At 44.1% G+C, this 15,499-nt stretch overlaps 1 protein-coding gene across 3 annotated transcripts in view; it reads right to left on the minus strand.

Moving 5' to 3' along the window:
* Positions 1–15,499, minus strand: part of SAP18 (Sin3A associated protein 18) — a 235,448-nt gene that overhangs the window by 116,284 nt on the left and 103,665 nt on the right. For all 3 annotated transcript variants that reach the window (XM_044073182.1, XM_044073184.1, XM_044073183.1), the window contains exon 3: positions 15,135–15,257. In XM_044073182.1, coding sequence (XP_043929117.1) covers positions 15,135–15,257 — 123 coding nt within the window. The remainder of the gene's footprint in view (positions 1–15,134; positions 15,258–15,499) is intronic.

Genomic DNA, 15,499 nt, shown 5'->3' on the forward strand with positions numbered 1-15,499 from the left:
CTGAGAAGGGCCTCGAGTCGTGCATTTTGAGATTTAGACTTCTGGCATTGAGCAGCATTACCCTCAGTTTCTTTCCATTTTGTTTTCTAGGGTGGTATGTTTAGAATTTGAGCCTTGCCTAAAAAGGCACTATGGGGTGGCAAGAGCCTTAGCCAATATCCGGAATCCCAGGGTGACAGGTGCAAGCCGTCCCTTGCGAAGCAGCGTGGCTTGTCAAGCATGTCATCCCAGGCAGACAGACACTGGATCCCCTTTGAATGACACCAGACATTAAGCCAATTGTTAAAGCTGATCATCTTGTCTCTATATTGTGGCATCATTCTTGGTGAAGGAAGGATACTGCTCAGGGTTAGGGTCATACCTGCCTGGGCTACATAATCAGAGAGCTCCTCTATGTCTCTTTTCATGTAGTCCAGGGAGGTACGTCTCAGGTCGTTCACACCAGCATGGACAATGACTGTGTCATATTTGTACTTGCCATGGAGTGACCCGAGTGCTTGTGTTATGTGGCGGATTCTAGCGCCCGATAGGCAGCTTACTGTGACCCTCTCCTTGTTCAGCCTGGTGAGTGGGACGTCAGTGCGTCTGACTATGGAGTCACCTATGACAAGTATGTTTGGTGTTGTATTTGGCCTTAAGGGCTGTGACTGCTTTGCACACTGCTTTTGTGGTTTATGTGTTTGCTTGTGGGGTGTCTTGAGGTAGCAGTTGTTTGGGTGTCTGCTTTGGAGGCCTCTGCTGTTTAGGTAAATTTTTACTCAGAGCCTCGAGTATGTCTTTGTGTGTTTATGTGTTTGATTCAGTGGAGTGGTAGCATTATGTGAGGCTGGTTTTGTGGTGTGTGTAGTTGCCTTCTCCTCCTGTCTGGTCTTGCCAGTCCTGAGTTGAGAGAGCTCAGCCTCCAGTTTGGCTAAATAGCTGCATCTCTCGCAAGTATTTGTGTTATGTGGGAGGAGGAGAGGGTTGTCTGTGTACATGAGGCAGTTATAACATTGCCTCAAGATTCCCAGATTCACCAGCTGGACGCGAGAGGAGATTGACAACTGACCTTTGGACATGCTAGAATAATATTGGGAAATCCTTAATTGAAAACAAGGGCCAGTGGGGAGTGAGGGTGCAGTGCTTTTAATTTTTAGTGCTGACTTATATAATTGCTTTAGTGAGCAAGTGCCAGGTAACTTGAGTGCAATGTGTTACAAGTAACTAAATGCAAAAACGACAAACAGTAACTTTCTTTCAAGTGAAACAAGGAAATAAGTACAGTAAGCAATGCAGATATCACTAGTGATCCACGGAAGCGCTGAGAAGTTGCGTATTAGGTGGTATTAGCTTCCAGGAAATAACAAGCAAACAAACAACAAGCATATAAACAAAGCTAGATTCAGTAGGCCTGGATCTAGTCTATGCTAGAGCAAACAAGGTGAACCAATTTCAGTAAGATAAAGTTCAAATATTCAGGCACTATAAACCTTTAACCAGAAAATTCCCAGCTCAGAAGGGCAGAGTCCAGCCTCTTCTCCCACAAGAGTGCAGACCACGAACCTTCTTAATGTAAAATAACTGGCCTGAAGCCCAAGTGCCTAAACCAGAACTAATACACTTGGACACTGGGCTCTCAATCAGCAGTTCCCAACTTAGAAGGATGAAAGCTACCTGTCCTGCCACCACAGTGCACCAAGCAGTAATAAATACCATTGAATACTTTAGAGAATGTCTGGATTAGTGCTCAAGTTACACAAACAAAGCTAGATCCAGCAGGCCCGAATCCAGTCTATGCCACAGCAAACAAGGCGCACGAACTTCAGTAAGGAACAGTTCAGATATGCATGCACTATAAGCCTTTAACCAGAAATTCCCAGCTCAGAAGGGCAGAGTCCAGCCTCTCCTCCCACAAGAGTGCAGACCACGAACCCTCTTAATGTAAAATAACTGGCTTGAAAGCCCAAGTGCTTAAACCAGAATTAATACACTTTTAGAATAACAGACACTGAGCCCTCAATCAGCAGTTCTCAACCTAGAAGGATGTAAGCTACCTGTTCTGCCACAACAGTGCAGACCACAAACCCTCTCAGTGCAAAACAACTAACTGGTCCGAAGCCCAAGTGTTTAAACCAAAAGGCTTAGAATGAGTTACACCAAGCAGTAATAAATACAATTGAGTATTTTAAGATGATGCAAAAGTAAAAAGAAGTAGGTGAAAACACAAGTACAGTAAAAGCAGATGAAATTTTTTTTTTTTTTTTTTTCTGAACAAGTGCTGAGATCAAAGAAACAGATTTGAGTGCTGAAACTAGAAAACTGGCTAGTTATAAGAAATAAACAAGCTAGAAGGCTTCCCTCAAACACAGAAGGGCTTGGGGGCTCAGAAGCCTACAAATAGTCTGTACCACTTAACAAGAAAGGCAGGAAATAAGCTTAATTTTAATTTTTTTTTTTTTTTTCTATTTCCCAGATGCTCTCTTTGTACACAGTAGGAGTGCCTGAAATCAGAATATGATCTCACTGCACTCAGTAAAGTGAGCAAATGAGATGGGCCCAGAGGCAGGCTGAGGGGCGGGCAGTTTCAATGCCACTAAGATTAACACCAAAACAAAAACAGGGTGGGTGGGAATAACTGAAGAGCAGAATAACTTCAGATAAAAATTCCTTCAACACTCCTTCATACACAGTTTAAATCAATTTAAATACTGTATTTTTTTTAAAAAAAGTGCAGAAAAAGGTACTTAAATTCTCTTATACGTCCAGTTGAATATAACCAAGTTTTTAGCTGGCCAAGCTGAAGTTTTAAAGCAGGAATTATTTCACATGCACCAGTTTAAATATGCAAGGACAGGAAGTCAAAGAATGTGGCTACCCCCACACCTGTAATTACTAGCAAATAACAAAATTCAGCCAACACTAGCTTTAGTTCAAGTTACTGAAGAGCAGAATAACTTCAGATAAAAATTCCTTCAACACTCCTTCATACACAGTTTAACTCAATTTAAATACTGTATTTTTTAAAAAAAAGTGCAGAAAAAGGTACTTAAATTCTCTTATACGTCCAGTTCATGCTCACTTAAACACACCACATTAATGTCAGTGTAAATACATCATATTCTATACTAGCAGTAAAAGGCAGGTAATTTATAAATGAACTATCTAAACATCATTTAGAGTTAGAAAAATCATGACTAAGTATTTACACTGTAATAGAGAAAGATATGTTACCTTGCTTTCTTTTAGGGTTGTTTCCTTTAGTTATAAAATGTCCTGCTTATCTTGTATTTATATTGTTTCAAAGACTGACACGTGTAAAGCATGAATGCTTTCAAAGAACTTTTTTGCCTTACAGAGCAAATAAGAAGACAATAAGGTTTGTGTTTTTCATATGTCTTTTATTGTTTCTTCTTCTTCTTGTCAGCAGTGCTCCATTCATTTTTCTCTAAGTGACGCTTAACCCCAAACTGAGAGAAATCCATTTCTTCCACATTATCCAAGGTTTTATTAGCTGAAAGATAAGAAACTGTTGCTTGCAGAGTGTCAAAAGTTTTAGGAACTTCAGTAAAAAATATTTTTATTCTTGCAGGGAACAGCAAGTGGACTTTAAGTTGTCTTTTTTTCAATTCCTTTATCAGAGGGAGACATTCTTTTCTTGCAGTTATAACTCCAGCAGAATAATCATTATCAAATCTGATTATGTTGTCTTTGTATTTAACTGGAGAAGTTGACCATGCTGTTTTTAAAATAAGTTCCTTGTCCTGTGATGAAAAAAACTTTACTATTATTGATCTCGGGTGATTTTTTCATTTGATGGTTGATGAAGCAGCTCTTAAGGATCTGTGGGCTCTTTCAATTCCATAAGAAAGAGCTTCAGGCAATTTTAAAACTACTGGTAACCAGGTAGTAAGGAAAGTCACCATGTTATCTCCCTCTGTTTTCTCTGGTAGCACATAGATGCAAAGGTTATTTCATCTGGACCTGTTCTCTAGATCCTCTATTTTATTTTGTAATGAAGCATTTTGTTGCGATAAAAAAGTAGCTGAAGATCTTGTTCTGAGAGTCTGCCCTCAGTATCATTTAAGGATCTCTCTACGTCAGCTATTTGAGACTTCTGTTGCGTCATTATTTCTTGTAGTTGCTGTATTTGTTTTGTAGATCTCTCCTCAAGTGTCCAGTTTGGTATTCATTTTGTCAAATTTCACTGACAAGTCTTGTATAGCATTTAATAAGGACTGCATCTCCTTTTTCATCGTCTGGTCATGCGTGGTATGCTTAGAAAAGCTCATTTTCAGTAGATTCAGATACCTTCCTTCTTGTTTTTGACAGGAAAAATAATGTTTAAAGCCAAATTTTTTGCACTGTATACTTCTAGTGATATTAGTAGAAGTAATTCAACAAAATAGGTTTGTCTACAATATCTAGTTTTTAAAAATTCCTGTCAGAAATATCTTTTGAGTGCAGAGCTGAGAAAAGATGCTGCCAACCAGTCTACATCCTAGCCACGCCCCCGAGATTTGGATTTTCTGAGGTGCAGCATGTCCATTAATTCTGGGTTGGACATGGCTTTATACGTCAGGCACAGATCGCCTCAGAGCAGGCGGTATGCCACTGAGTAGAGCTGGAGTTTCTTTAACCAGGCAGCATATGGCATCTGTTTGAGCCCTTTGATCCTCTTGGTGAGGTACTTTTGGGGTCTTTCCAGTTGCTGCAGGTGTCTGGTAAGGTACATCCCAAAAGGGGAATTGTACTCAATTATGGGCCTGATGAGGGATGAGTAAAGAGGCACGATGACCTCCCCTGATCTAGATGTGAATCCCTTTATGATTAGGTGGGCTATATAAAATGTTTTTCTAACCACTTTGGCCACGTGGTTGTCAAATGAGAGATTGCCATCAACTTGGGTCCCCAGGTCCCCACTTACTTCTTCTGTACTTAATGGATTACCACAACCATGTGGTAATTTGTGGGCACTTTGTTTTTGCCAAAGGGGATGACTATACACATTTTGACGTTTAGCTTGGGGCCAGGGCTCTGGCACCAGTTGTCTGTTTCTATGAGGCCCTTTTGGAGGATGCTTGTGTCGGCTGGAGAGACGATTATGGCACCCAGTTTGCAGTCATCTGCGAACTTGGTCAGCCACAGTCCTTCCATGTTTGCCTGTACCTCCGAGAAATATATACCGGACAAGAGAGGTCCCAGGACTGAGCCTTGTGGGACACCACTTGTAACTGGTTTGGAGTCTGACATGGCACCAGCAATTGTAACCAAGTGGGTTCTGTCCTTAAGCCAGTTTGCAGCCCATTTAGTGACATAGGGGTTTATATTTAAGCTGGTGAGCTCATCTATAATGCCCGAGTGGGGTATTGTATCGAAGGCTTTTGCGAGGTCCAGGTAGGCTGTGTGGACCACCTTCCCCTCGTCAATGGCCTTGGTGACAGTTTCAAAAAAAATCGACCAGGTTTAAGAGGCAGGATCTGCCCTTAAAGCCGAACTGGGTAGGATCCAGTGTCTGTAGGTCCCCAATATCTTTATTTATGAGGTCCATGATGATCCTTTCCATAGCTTTGCAGACCAAGCTAGTCAGGCTTATGGGGAGACAGTTTCCAGGATCCACTGAGGCACAACTTTTGTGGAGAGGGACCACTGTTGCTGTACGCCACTCTTTGGGTACATATCCTGTAGTAAGGCTGAGATTGAACAGTAGTTTTATGTTTGGGTTTAGCTCTTCTTGGAGTTCATGTAGGACGCAGCCCGGGACACCGTCTGGTCCCATTGATGCTGTGTTTTTTGCTTTGGAGAGGGCGGCTCTTACCTCAGCATCTGAGATGTCAGGGGGGCAGCACTCTGCTGGGATAGATATTCGCCCTTTTGGTGGGGGGGGGGGGAGAAGTTTGCGCTGAACCCGTCAGCTAGGATGTTGGCAATGTCCGTGGGTTCGGTGTATTTTTTGTCATTTTGGACTAATTCTGAGCATATCTGGGAATTCCCACCCAGGTTCCTAACATAACTAAAGAAAGCCTTGTGATTATCCTTAGTGTCCTGTGCAATTTTTCTCTCGAAGCTGGCCTTAGACGATTTTATGAGTGCCCGTAGTTTTTTGCTAATACTGATCAGAGATGCCTTCCCTTTTTGGAATTTTGCTCCATCATGTAGTAGCTTCCTCCTTCTATTGTATAATTCGTTTATGGCTGGGGTCCACCAGACAGGACGTCTGCCTTTGGAGGATTGGGTCTTGGTTTTATTTGGGATTGCATGATCCATGCATTCCTGAAGGTGTTCATAGAATGCGTTTATAAAGGATTCTGCGGTCTGGGCCGTATTTTCCACAGGCCCAGGGGCTTTGAAGGATTCCACCTCGGTTTTGAGGAGTGTGAAATTTGCTTTAGAGAAGTTTTTCACTGTGGTTTTCTGGGCAGGGGGTGGGGTCGGGATGTGAATATCCAGTGAGATTAGTTTATGGTCTGATCTTACCAGTGAGTGATCAGACTTCTGGCCTGGAGCAGAGTCCCCATGTTGGTGATGATCAGGTCCAGTATGTTTTCCCCTCTTGTGGGAGTGGTAACAAGTTGTTCCATAGCATTTGAGTTTATAAATTCTAGGAACCTTTGGGCTAGGGTGTTGGAGCTAGAGTAATGCTCCCAGTCTATGTTTGGGTAGTTGAAGTCGCCCAATATAATGGTGTTTGGAGACACCTTCATATTTTCCAGTGTTCTCAGGAAGGCTGAGTGGGGTTCCTGGGTTTGGGAGGGTGGTCTGTAGCAGGCTATAAACCGGAAGGCAGTTTTACCCACTGTTAGTTGCACATGGATAGTCTCTGATGCTTTGTGCTGTGCCACCAACCTGGAGGTGTGGGTATCTTTGACGAATATTGATACTCCCCCTCCTTTTGTGGTTCGGTCCAAGTTTTGGGGCCGAAAAGCATGGTACGAGGTATAACCTGGTAGTGCTGGGGTACTCTCGGGAGCCTTGAACCAGGTTTCTGTTACTGCACAGATATTGATGTTTTCCATGCTGACGAGAGTTTCAAGTGCGTGCATCTTGAGGTTTAGACTTCTGGCGTTGAGTAGCATTACTCAGTTTCTTATCCCTTGTGATACCTATGGAGGTGGTTTGTCTTTTGAGCCTTGCCTAAAAAAGGCACTATGGGGGTAGCAAGAGCCTTTGCCAATATCCAAAAGCCCAGGGGTGACAGGTGCAAGCCATCCCTAGCGAAGCAACGTGGCTTGTCGAGCATGTCATCCCAGGCTGACAGGTATTGGATCCCCTTTGAATGACACCAATACTTAAGCCAATTGTTGAAATTGATCATCTTGTCTTCATATTGTGGCATCATCCTTGGTGAGGGTAAGATGCTACTCAAGGTCAGGGCCATACCGACCTGGGCTACATGCTTAGAGAGCTCCTCTAGGTCTCTTTTCATGTAGTCCAGGGAGGCAAGTCTCAGGTCATTCACACGAGCATGGACAATGACTGAGTCATATTTGTACTTGCCTTGGAGTGACCTGAGTGCGTGTGTTATGTGGCGGATCCTAGCGCCCGACAGGCAGCTCACAGTGACCTTCTTGTTCAGTCTGGTGATCGGGACGTCAGTGTGCCTGACGATAGAGTCACCTATTACAAGTACATCAGGTGTGTTTTTTTTTTTAGCCATAGAAGCCTTAGCCCCTTTGGGACCCTGGGAGATTGTCTCTCAGTCAGCAACAGGGCTTTTGTAAAGGAATTTGTGCGAGTCAGGCACTCTATAATATCTATCTGGTTTGGCTGGAGCAGGAGGCAGAGAATCTGGATTTAGACCTGATTCTAAGTAAACATCAGCCACAATGTCTAAACTGGAGGGATAGCAAGTGGTCTGTGCTGAGGGAGTAAAAGAAACTCTCGGAGCCTTTTCTTTGAGTCGGAGTAATCCTGACCTTCCCAGTGGAAATGTTCCCTCATGGTATGTAAGGTTTCCCCAAAGGAATAGTCTTCAGGGGGAGAAGCTGAGGGAATGGAATCTTCAGCATCAGAATCTTCATAAGGGGGAAAAGAGTAATCCTGTTCTTCAGAGGAGCCTGAGGAAATAGACACTTTATCAGAGGAGGCATAATCCTCCTCCTGTCTAGGCCTTTTGTCTGAGGGGGGGGGGGGGGTTGGGAACCCCTGATTAAAGAAATCAAATCTTCAGCCATTTTAAGCATCTGTTTCTTAGGCATGGGGCCTTGAACTGGAGACTGAAATGCAGTCTTTTTTGGTTTGAGAGGAGTCTTAAGCTTAGCATAAGATTTTATGGTGAGAGTAGTCAGTCTGAAGACACCTTCTGAAACCGAAGGTGTTTCAACAGCACCGGCTTCTCCTTCTGCAATGTTGTCGGTAGGGCCTAAAGAAAATGACTGTCGGCCTAGAACTCTCTGCTTGAGAATCCGAACAGTCTGGGGTTCCAATTCTGCGGTCGCCAGGGGCTGCATAGGCACCTCACTGAAAACTGGAGAACTGGCGACCAGCCCAGCCGAGGCCTCGGAGTCTGGCTTGGATCTAGGCTGCCTGTCTTTATCTTTGCGTTTTTTTTTATACACGCCGGTAGTCGGTTGCTCCAACGGCATAGTGTAATTAAATTTTCTACTGAAGTAGTGTCGTGCGAAATCAAAGCGTCGCTTTATAGTTCGCTTATTGAACCTAGCACAAAACCGACAACCAGTGACGTCGTAGTCTGGGCCTAGACACAGTATACAATAAGAATGAAAGTCCTCATGAGGTATTTGCTTCCCACAAGAAATACAATTGTTAACTATTTCTGACATCGGACTGAGGCAAGAAAAGGTTCCCCAATGGGGTACTTGGCCTTGAAGACTTTGGACTGAAATTCGAATTGAAAATCTCAGGTGTTGGCCGACTGGCACTTGCGAACTGCTTCTGCTTCGGGCACCGCGCGGCAAGAAAGACTGAAGAAAATGGTGTTGGATGCCTCATATACCCCTGGCGCACTGACGTCAGGGAAGATGTGACAGCAACCGACGCCAGACCAAGACTTTGGAATTCGGGCCGACTGCGGGACCGCCTGATGGCAGAATAACCCAAGTGTGATGACTGCAGCAGGGTAACACGAACATCCAGGGAGCTGGAGAGAGGGAAACCAGGACTGCAACAATGAATACACTTGAACATCTACATTTATTGTAAGTGTACACAACTGTACTATGTTCTTGTTTCACTGTTGCAGTCAAACACAATTGGGTTGATTCCCAAAGATGAGGAAGGGTGGAGGCAGTCAAGAAGTGTTAGGGCTGGCTAATAGGCCTTGCAAGACTGCTGTAGCAAATCCAGCCCTGCTGTAGCAAATCCAGCCCTGGATTTGGAAAAGATAGGCAAGTGGTAATGCTTGGTGAAGACGTGTACAGAACTCCTGGATGCAGCTTCCAGAATGTCCCTGATAGGGACTCTCCTGAGAAATGCTGTAGAGGTAGAAGTAGCCCTAGTGGGATGTGTTCTGACCCCCTAAGGTGTTGGTTTTCCATGGTGCTTGTAGCAGAAATGGATGCAGTGTGCTATCCATTTGGAAATGGTTTTGAAATGGCCTTACCCTCTGCCCCTGTAGCAAAGCTGACTAGCAGCTGGTCAGATTTTCTGAAAGGCTTAGTCCCGTCAAGGTAGAACCAGAGCGGTCTGTGCACATCCGGACAGTGCAGGATCCTTTCCCCTTTATTCTGAGGGTTACGGAAGAAGGTTGATAAATGGATGGATTGGTTTACAGCCACACTGGACACCACCTTAGGTGTAAAGGACATGTTACTCCTGAGAGGAAACCCTGTCAGCATGGAAAATAATGAATGGTTCCATTGCCATTAGTGCTTGTAACTCAAGGCAATCTTCTAGCTGAAGTTATGGCTAAAAGCAAGGCTGTTTTCCAAGAGAGGAATTTTTATCTCTGCTGAAGCAGCAAGTTCAAAAGGTGGAAGTGTGAGCTTTTCCAATACAAAGTTAAGGTCCCAGACAGGGGTGGGTGCTCTCCTTGGGGGCCTTAAGTTGTTAGCCCCTCTCAGGAACCGTTTGATGAGAGGGTGAGGAAAAAAAAAAAAAAAAAAAAAAAGTGGCGGCTCAGTATTATAATGAGCGAGATGACAAAGGCATGAATCTTAATGGAGGAAGATAGGCCTCTGTGTATTAGTTCTGTTAGGTAGTCCAGGATTAGAGGCAAGGAGGGCACAGCTGTCTCCTTTCCTTTAGACAGAGTCCAAGAACAATATCTTTTCCACTTTTCAGCATAGGATTTCCCGGTACTAGGCCTTCTGGCTTCAAGAATGACATCCAGCACCTGTTTGCTGAGGGTTGCTGGTGGGGTATTCAAGGGATAAGCCAGGCTGCAAGGTTTAGGGTTTGCAACTGTGGATGCAAACTCTGTCCCTCCTGCTGAGACATCAGGGTAGGATTCTGATGTAGGTGCCAGGGTGGTACTGTTGGCAGGCTGCACAGGAGTGAGTACCAGTGTTGGCATGGCCAGTCCTGGGCAATCAGAATTGCCCTTGGCTTGTCTTCTTTTATCTTGAGTAGTACTCTTGAGAGAAGGGGCAACAGAAAAGGCATAGATTGAGAGTTTTTCCCATTGAAAGGATAGGGCATCCAGCTTCCAGGCTCTGCTGTGAGGGTTCCTGGTGCAGTATTTGCTTAACTAGTCATTCTCGGGGGAGGCAAAGAGATCCACCTCTGGTGTCCCCCACCTCTGGATCAGAAGGCTTAACATGTTGGGCTCCAATTTCCACTCATGTGGGTCTAGGAGAATTCTGCTCAAGTCATCTGCTAGAGAATTTTGCTTGCCTGGCAGAAATTGAGCTTGTAGATGTACTTGGTTGCTCAAGGCTGTGTTCCACAGGGTCATGGCTAACCTGCAGAGTGGGAAAGAATGGGTTCCCCCCTGTTTGTTTATGTACCACATAACTGTGGTGTTGACTTTTTATCAGCAGTTGTCCTGGACGGATTAAGTATCGGATGGCTGTTAGAGCATTCTGTACAGCTAGCATCTCTTTTAGATTGAAGTGCAGGAAGAATCTGCCTTTGGCTCCAGTGGCCCTGAATGCATTTGCCTCCCATGTGGGCCCCCCATGCATAGTCTGATGCATCTGTTGTCAGGGTTTGATTGCCGTAGGGTTTAATGAAATGCAGTCCCTTGTTGTGGTTGCATGCTTCTGCCCAAAGGAACTCTGCCCTAGGAATGACAGTTTGCAAAATCTGAGAATGCTTCCACCAAAGACTTTTTAAGTACCATTGAAGTTTCCTCATATGCAGTCTTGCATATGGAATTAGCAGAATACATGAGGCCATGAACCCTAGGGCTTGCAGTATTTTTCTTGCAGATAGCTGGGTTCTGGTGGCCATTTGTATGAAGTAGTCTGTCAGATAGACCAGTTTTTCTGAAGTTAGAAATGCCATCTGGGAAGTTGTGTCCAAGCTTGCTCCTAGGAATACAATCTTTTGACTGGGTACCAGTTGAGATTTCTTTTCGTTGATGGTGTACTCCAATGAAGTGAGAAGGTTTTTTTTACAAATGCCACGTGCTGAAGCAGCAATTCCTGACGGTCCGCCTGAATCAGGCAGTCATCCAAGTATGGGTACATTTGGATATTTCTCTGCATGCAGTATGTAATGGTTGGAGCCAGGCATTTTGTCAATAATCTGGGCACAGTAGATAAGCCAAAGGGAAGTACAGAGAAATGATGTAGATCCTGCCCTGAAACGTAGATATTTCCTGCATGACTCCCTTATGTGGATGTAAAGATAAGCTTCTTTTACGTCTAGAGTGACTAGCCAGGCATCCTTGGCTAGCAGAGAGAGAAGCTGTTGCAGGGTAACCATCTTGAATTGTGGGACTACCAGAAAGGTGTTGAGAGTTTGAAGATCCAGGATAGGGCGCCAAGAGCCGTCTTTTCTGAGCACCAGGAAAAGTCTGGAATAGAAACCCTGATCCCTTTGTTCTACTGAACAGGCCGAATAGCTCTGATATTGAGCAGGGAAAGTACTTGCTTTTGGGCCCCTGGCCACTGGTTTGGAGGATGGTCTGGAAACCCACTTGGGGTTGGCAGTGAATGGAAGTAGAATTTGTACCCCTGGGATACAATGCTGAGGACCCATCGGTCCGGAGTGATGGACATCCAGTTTTTTGCATGAAGGGCAAGTTTTCCTCCTAGGGGCACAAGCAGTTGGGCAGGGCTGGGAAGTTGATTTGAAAAGTCATTGTGAACTTTTTCCATAGGGGGGCGAATTACCACTCCGTTTTAGGGTGGGGGCACTCCATTGCTTGGATCTCTGCATACCCTAAGACTGGTCTTGCCTGGGAAGGTCTGGAAAGGACCAGTGTTTTGAAGGGCAATGCCTACTGAATCTAGGTGGTTGCACTTCTAAGAACAAATGGTCCTTTTTTAAAGAAGCATCTAGTAATTTGGATTTGACATGATCTGGCAAGGTTTGTTCCTTCAGCCAAGCATGTCTTCCCAGTACAGAACCAGTGACTGCAGCCCTGCAAGATGCTTCTAGGGCATCAAAGCCACACTGCAAAGTATGCTTACTAACTTGGCTTTCAGAATGCTTTAGCTCTTGTAAATCTTTGTTTTCTGCACAATCTGGAAATACCATTTTTTGTTTAATTTGTTCCATAATAGGTTGCTGATATTTCAAGCATGTGAAATTGGCAATTTAATGCCCTGATAGCAAGAGTTGCAGAGATATAGACCTTCTTACCCCATCTGTCTAAAGCTCTGTAATCTGTCTGAAGGGGTAGGATTTTTGGCTGTAGTAGCCTTAATACCTTTAGGTCCCTGGGAAATTACCTCTGAATCAGCAGTAGGATTCTTGAAAAGAAACTTGTGGGAATCAGGTACTCTGTAGTACCAGTCAGGTTTTCTAGGGGCCGGTGGTAGTGTCTGGAGTAAGACTGGATTCCATAAAGACAACATCCAGGACAGGGATGATCGCTAGAGGCCTGTGCTGAGGTAACTCTAAAAATTCTCAGAGTCTCTTTTTGGACTGAGGGTAGTCTTGGCATTTCCAGTGGAAATGGTCTCAAAGTATGTAAGGTTTCACCAAAAGAAAAATCCTCTGATGGGGAGGCAGAGGAAATGGATTCCTCTGCATCTGAATCCTCAAAGGCTGACAGGGGAGGCAGAGGAAATGGATTCCTCTGCATCTGAATCCTCAAAAGCTGATAAGGGCATGCCCTGATAATCAGAAGGGTCAGAGTCATCGGACTCCTGGTCTGTAGAATCAGAAGGGAACTCCATTCTTGGTCTCTTAGCAAGGGGAAGCAGGCTTCCCTTAATTAGCATAATAAGGTCCTCAGCCATTTTAAGCATTTGTTTTTGTGGCATGAGAGCTTGAGCATGCGCTTTGGTCGTCTGTTTTCTAGGCGTAGTGCATACTCGAGGCCTAAGAAACTCAGCAGTTTTGGCTAAAAATGAAGCCATTTGTTTAATTCGAACATCGGTAGGACGGAATACACCCTCAGAAGCCAGTGCCTGCAAAGCAGCTCCAGACCCATCCAAGGTAGAGACATCCACAGCTTCCATAGTCGAAGAAGCAACTCTCGGCATACTGGACTCCGAATGGGTTTCAGCAGAGGCCTGTGAATCCATAGAAGCGGGCATCAGGGGCAGCAGAGGCCTGTGAATCCATAGAAGCGGGCATCAGGGGCTGCAAAGGCACTTGAGTACCGGTGGACTGGCGACTAACTTAATGGAAGCGGCATCGGCAGCTTTGGACCTATGCAGTCTGCCTCTGTCTTTATCTTTACTTTTTTTGGAAGATTGGTAGTCTGATGGCTTATTGAAGCCATTTTGGAATACGGAGAACAAGAGCGAAGGAATTTAGTGACAAAGCTAGCCCAAAGATGAATAATTTGGGCGTTAAACAAGGCACAAAACAGACAGTGAGGGAAGTCATGGTCTGGGCCTAAACAAGTGACACAGTAAGAATGAAAATCTCTGAGGTATTTGCTTTCCACAGGCAAGACAACGGTTAACTTTTTCTGACATTGGTTAGAGCAAGAAAAAAGGATCCCCCATCGGGGTACTTGGCTTTAGAAGACTTCAGGTTTATTAACTTGAAAATTAAAAATTCAGTTAGAGGCCGACAGGCACTTGCGAACTGCTTCTGCTTCGGGCTCCTCCATGGCAAGAAAGACTGATATTATGGTGTTGGGCTGCCTGTTTTATACCCCTGACGTCATGGAAGAAGCGACAGCATCCGTCGCAGAAATACTAAGACTCTGGTATTCGGACTGAGGGCTACCTGCAGACAGATAACCCAAGTGGGATGACTGCAACAGTGAAACACGAAGAACATCTATTAGTGACAGCAATTTTATCACAGCACTGCTAACCTTACCACTTTTATTCATTATTACAACATCATCTAAAAATGCGCACCAGATTAAGATGGCCAAAGGGAAACTTTCTAGAAAGAGGCATGGGAAAACACAATGCCACCTCCTTCAGAAAACTTAGAATAAATTTCACAAAGCAGAAGTTCACACAAATACATGATCAATGGATTTCATTTACTCCACAAAAAGGAGAAGACAAATGGAGCCAGATAATCTTTCTAATAATTGAGTTTTACCTTTACAGAGTTAACAGTAAGATTCACCATAAAGGCAATTTTGAACTTGGCTGCTCAACTTCATCCTTGCTATTTTAAACTCCAAGAAAGTATCTTGGTCTAGAAGTGCTGTTTAGCTCCATGATTGGCCACATAGCCCTTCAGATGATTTGGGAAGGAAAACAAATGTAGCCAGATTAATTTCAGGAACTGTTCTGATACTATAAGAATGGAGAGACAGAGAGACAGAGAGACAGAGAGACAGAGAGACAGAGAGACAGAGAGACAGAGAGACAGAGACAGAGAGACAGAGAGACAGAGACAGAGAGACAGAGACAGAGAGACAGAGAGACAGAGAGACAGAGAGACAGAGAGACAGAGAGACAGAGAGACAGAGAGACAGAGAGACAGAGAGACAGAGAGACAGAGAGACAGAGAGACAGAGAGACAGAGAGACAGAGAGACAGAGAGCTGAATCAGCATTTTCATCCTCAGACAATGTAGACAAACCGCATTAGCAGCTAGCACTATACAGCACCTTGACTATTTCACTCTCCTCAGCCGTTAAAAAAAAAAAAAAAAAACGACCTTACCTGTAACAAGGTCTTTTCGGGTCTGGATAAACAATTGCAAAACTGAAGTGTGTTCCTTTCTTTCGGGCTTCAGGATAAACTTCTTTTACTAAACTTGTGAGTTCTTTTAGTGTTGCATCCATCCTAAAGTATTCAAAGCCCAAATACAGAATAAGTTTCAGTAAAACAAACGCATAACAGCTTGAGAAGAATGTAGCAGGAAAAGCAAAAAGGAAATAAAACATCCAGTAAGATCATCTTTTTATAATCTCAAACATTCACAAGGACAACTTACATACCACGTGCATGTCTACATGTAAAAATAAGCCAAACCAAATGGTAAAAAGGTCACAAAGTCAAACCATTCAGTAAAAACTGCAAGAAAA

Source organism: Protopterus annectens, chromosome 5.part1, assembly GCF_019279795.1.
Source record: "Protopterus annectens isolate FY-2018-M chromosome 5.part1, PAN1.0, whole genome shotgun sequence".
NCBI classification, from domain to species: Eukaryota; Metazoa; Chordata; order Ceratodontiformes; family Protopteridae; genus Protopterus; species Protopterus annectens.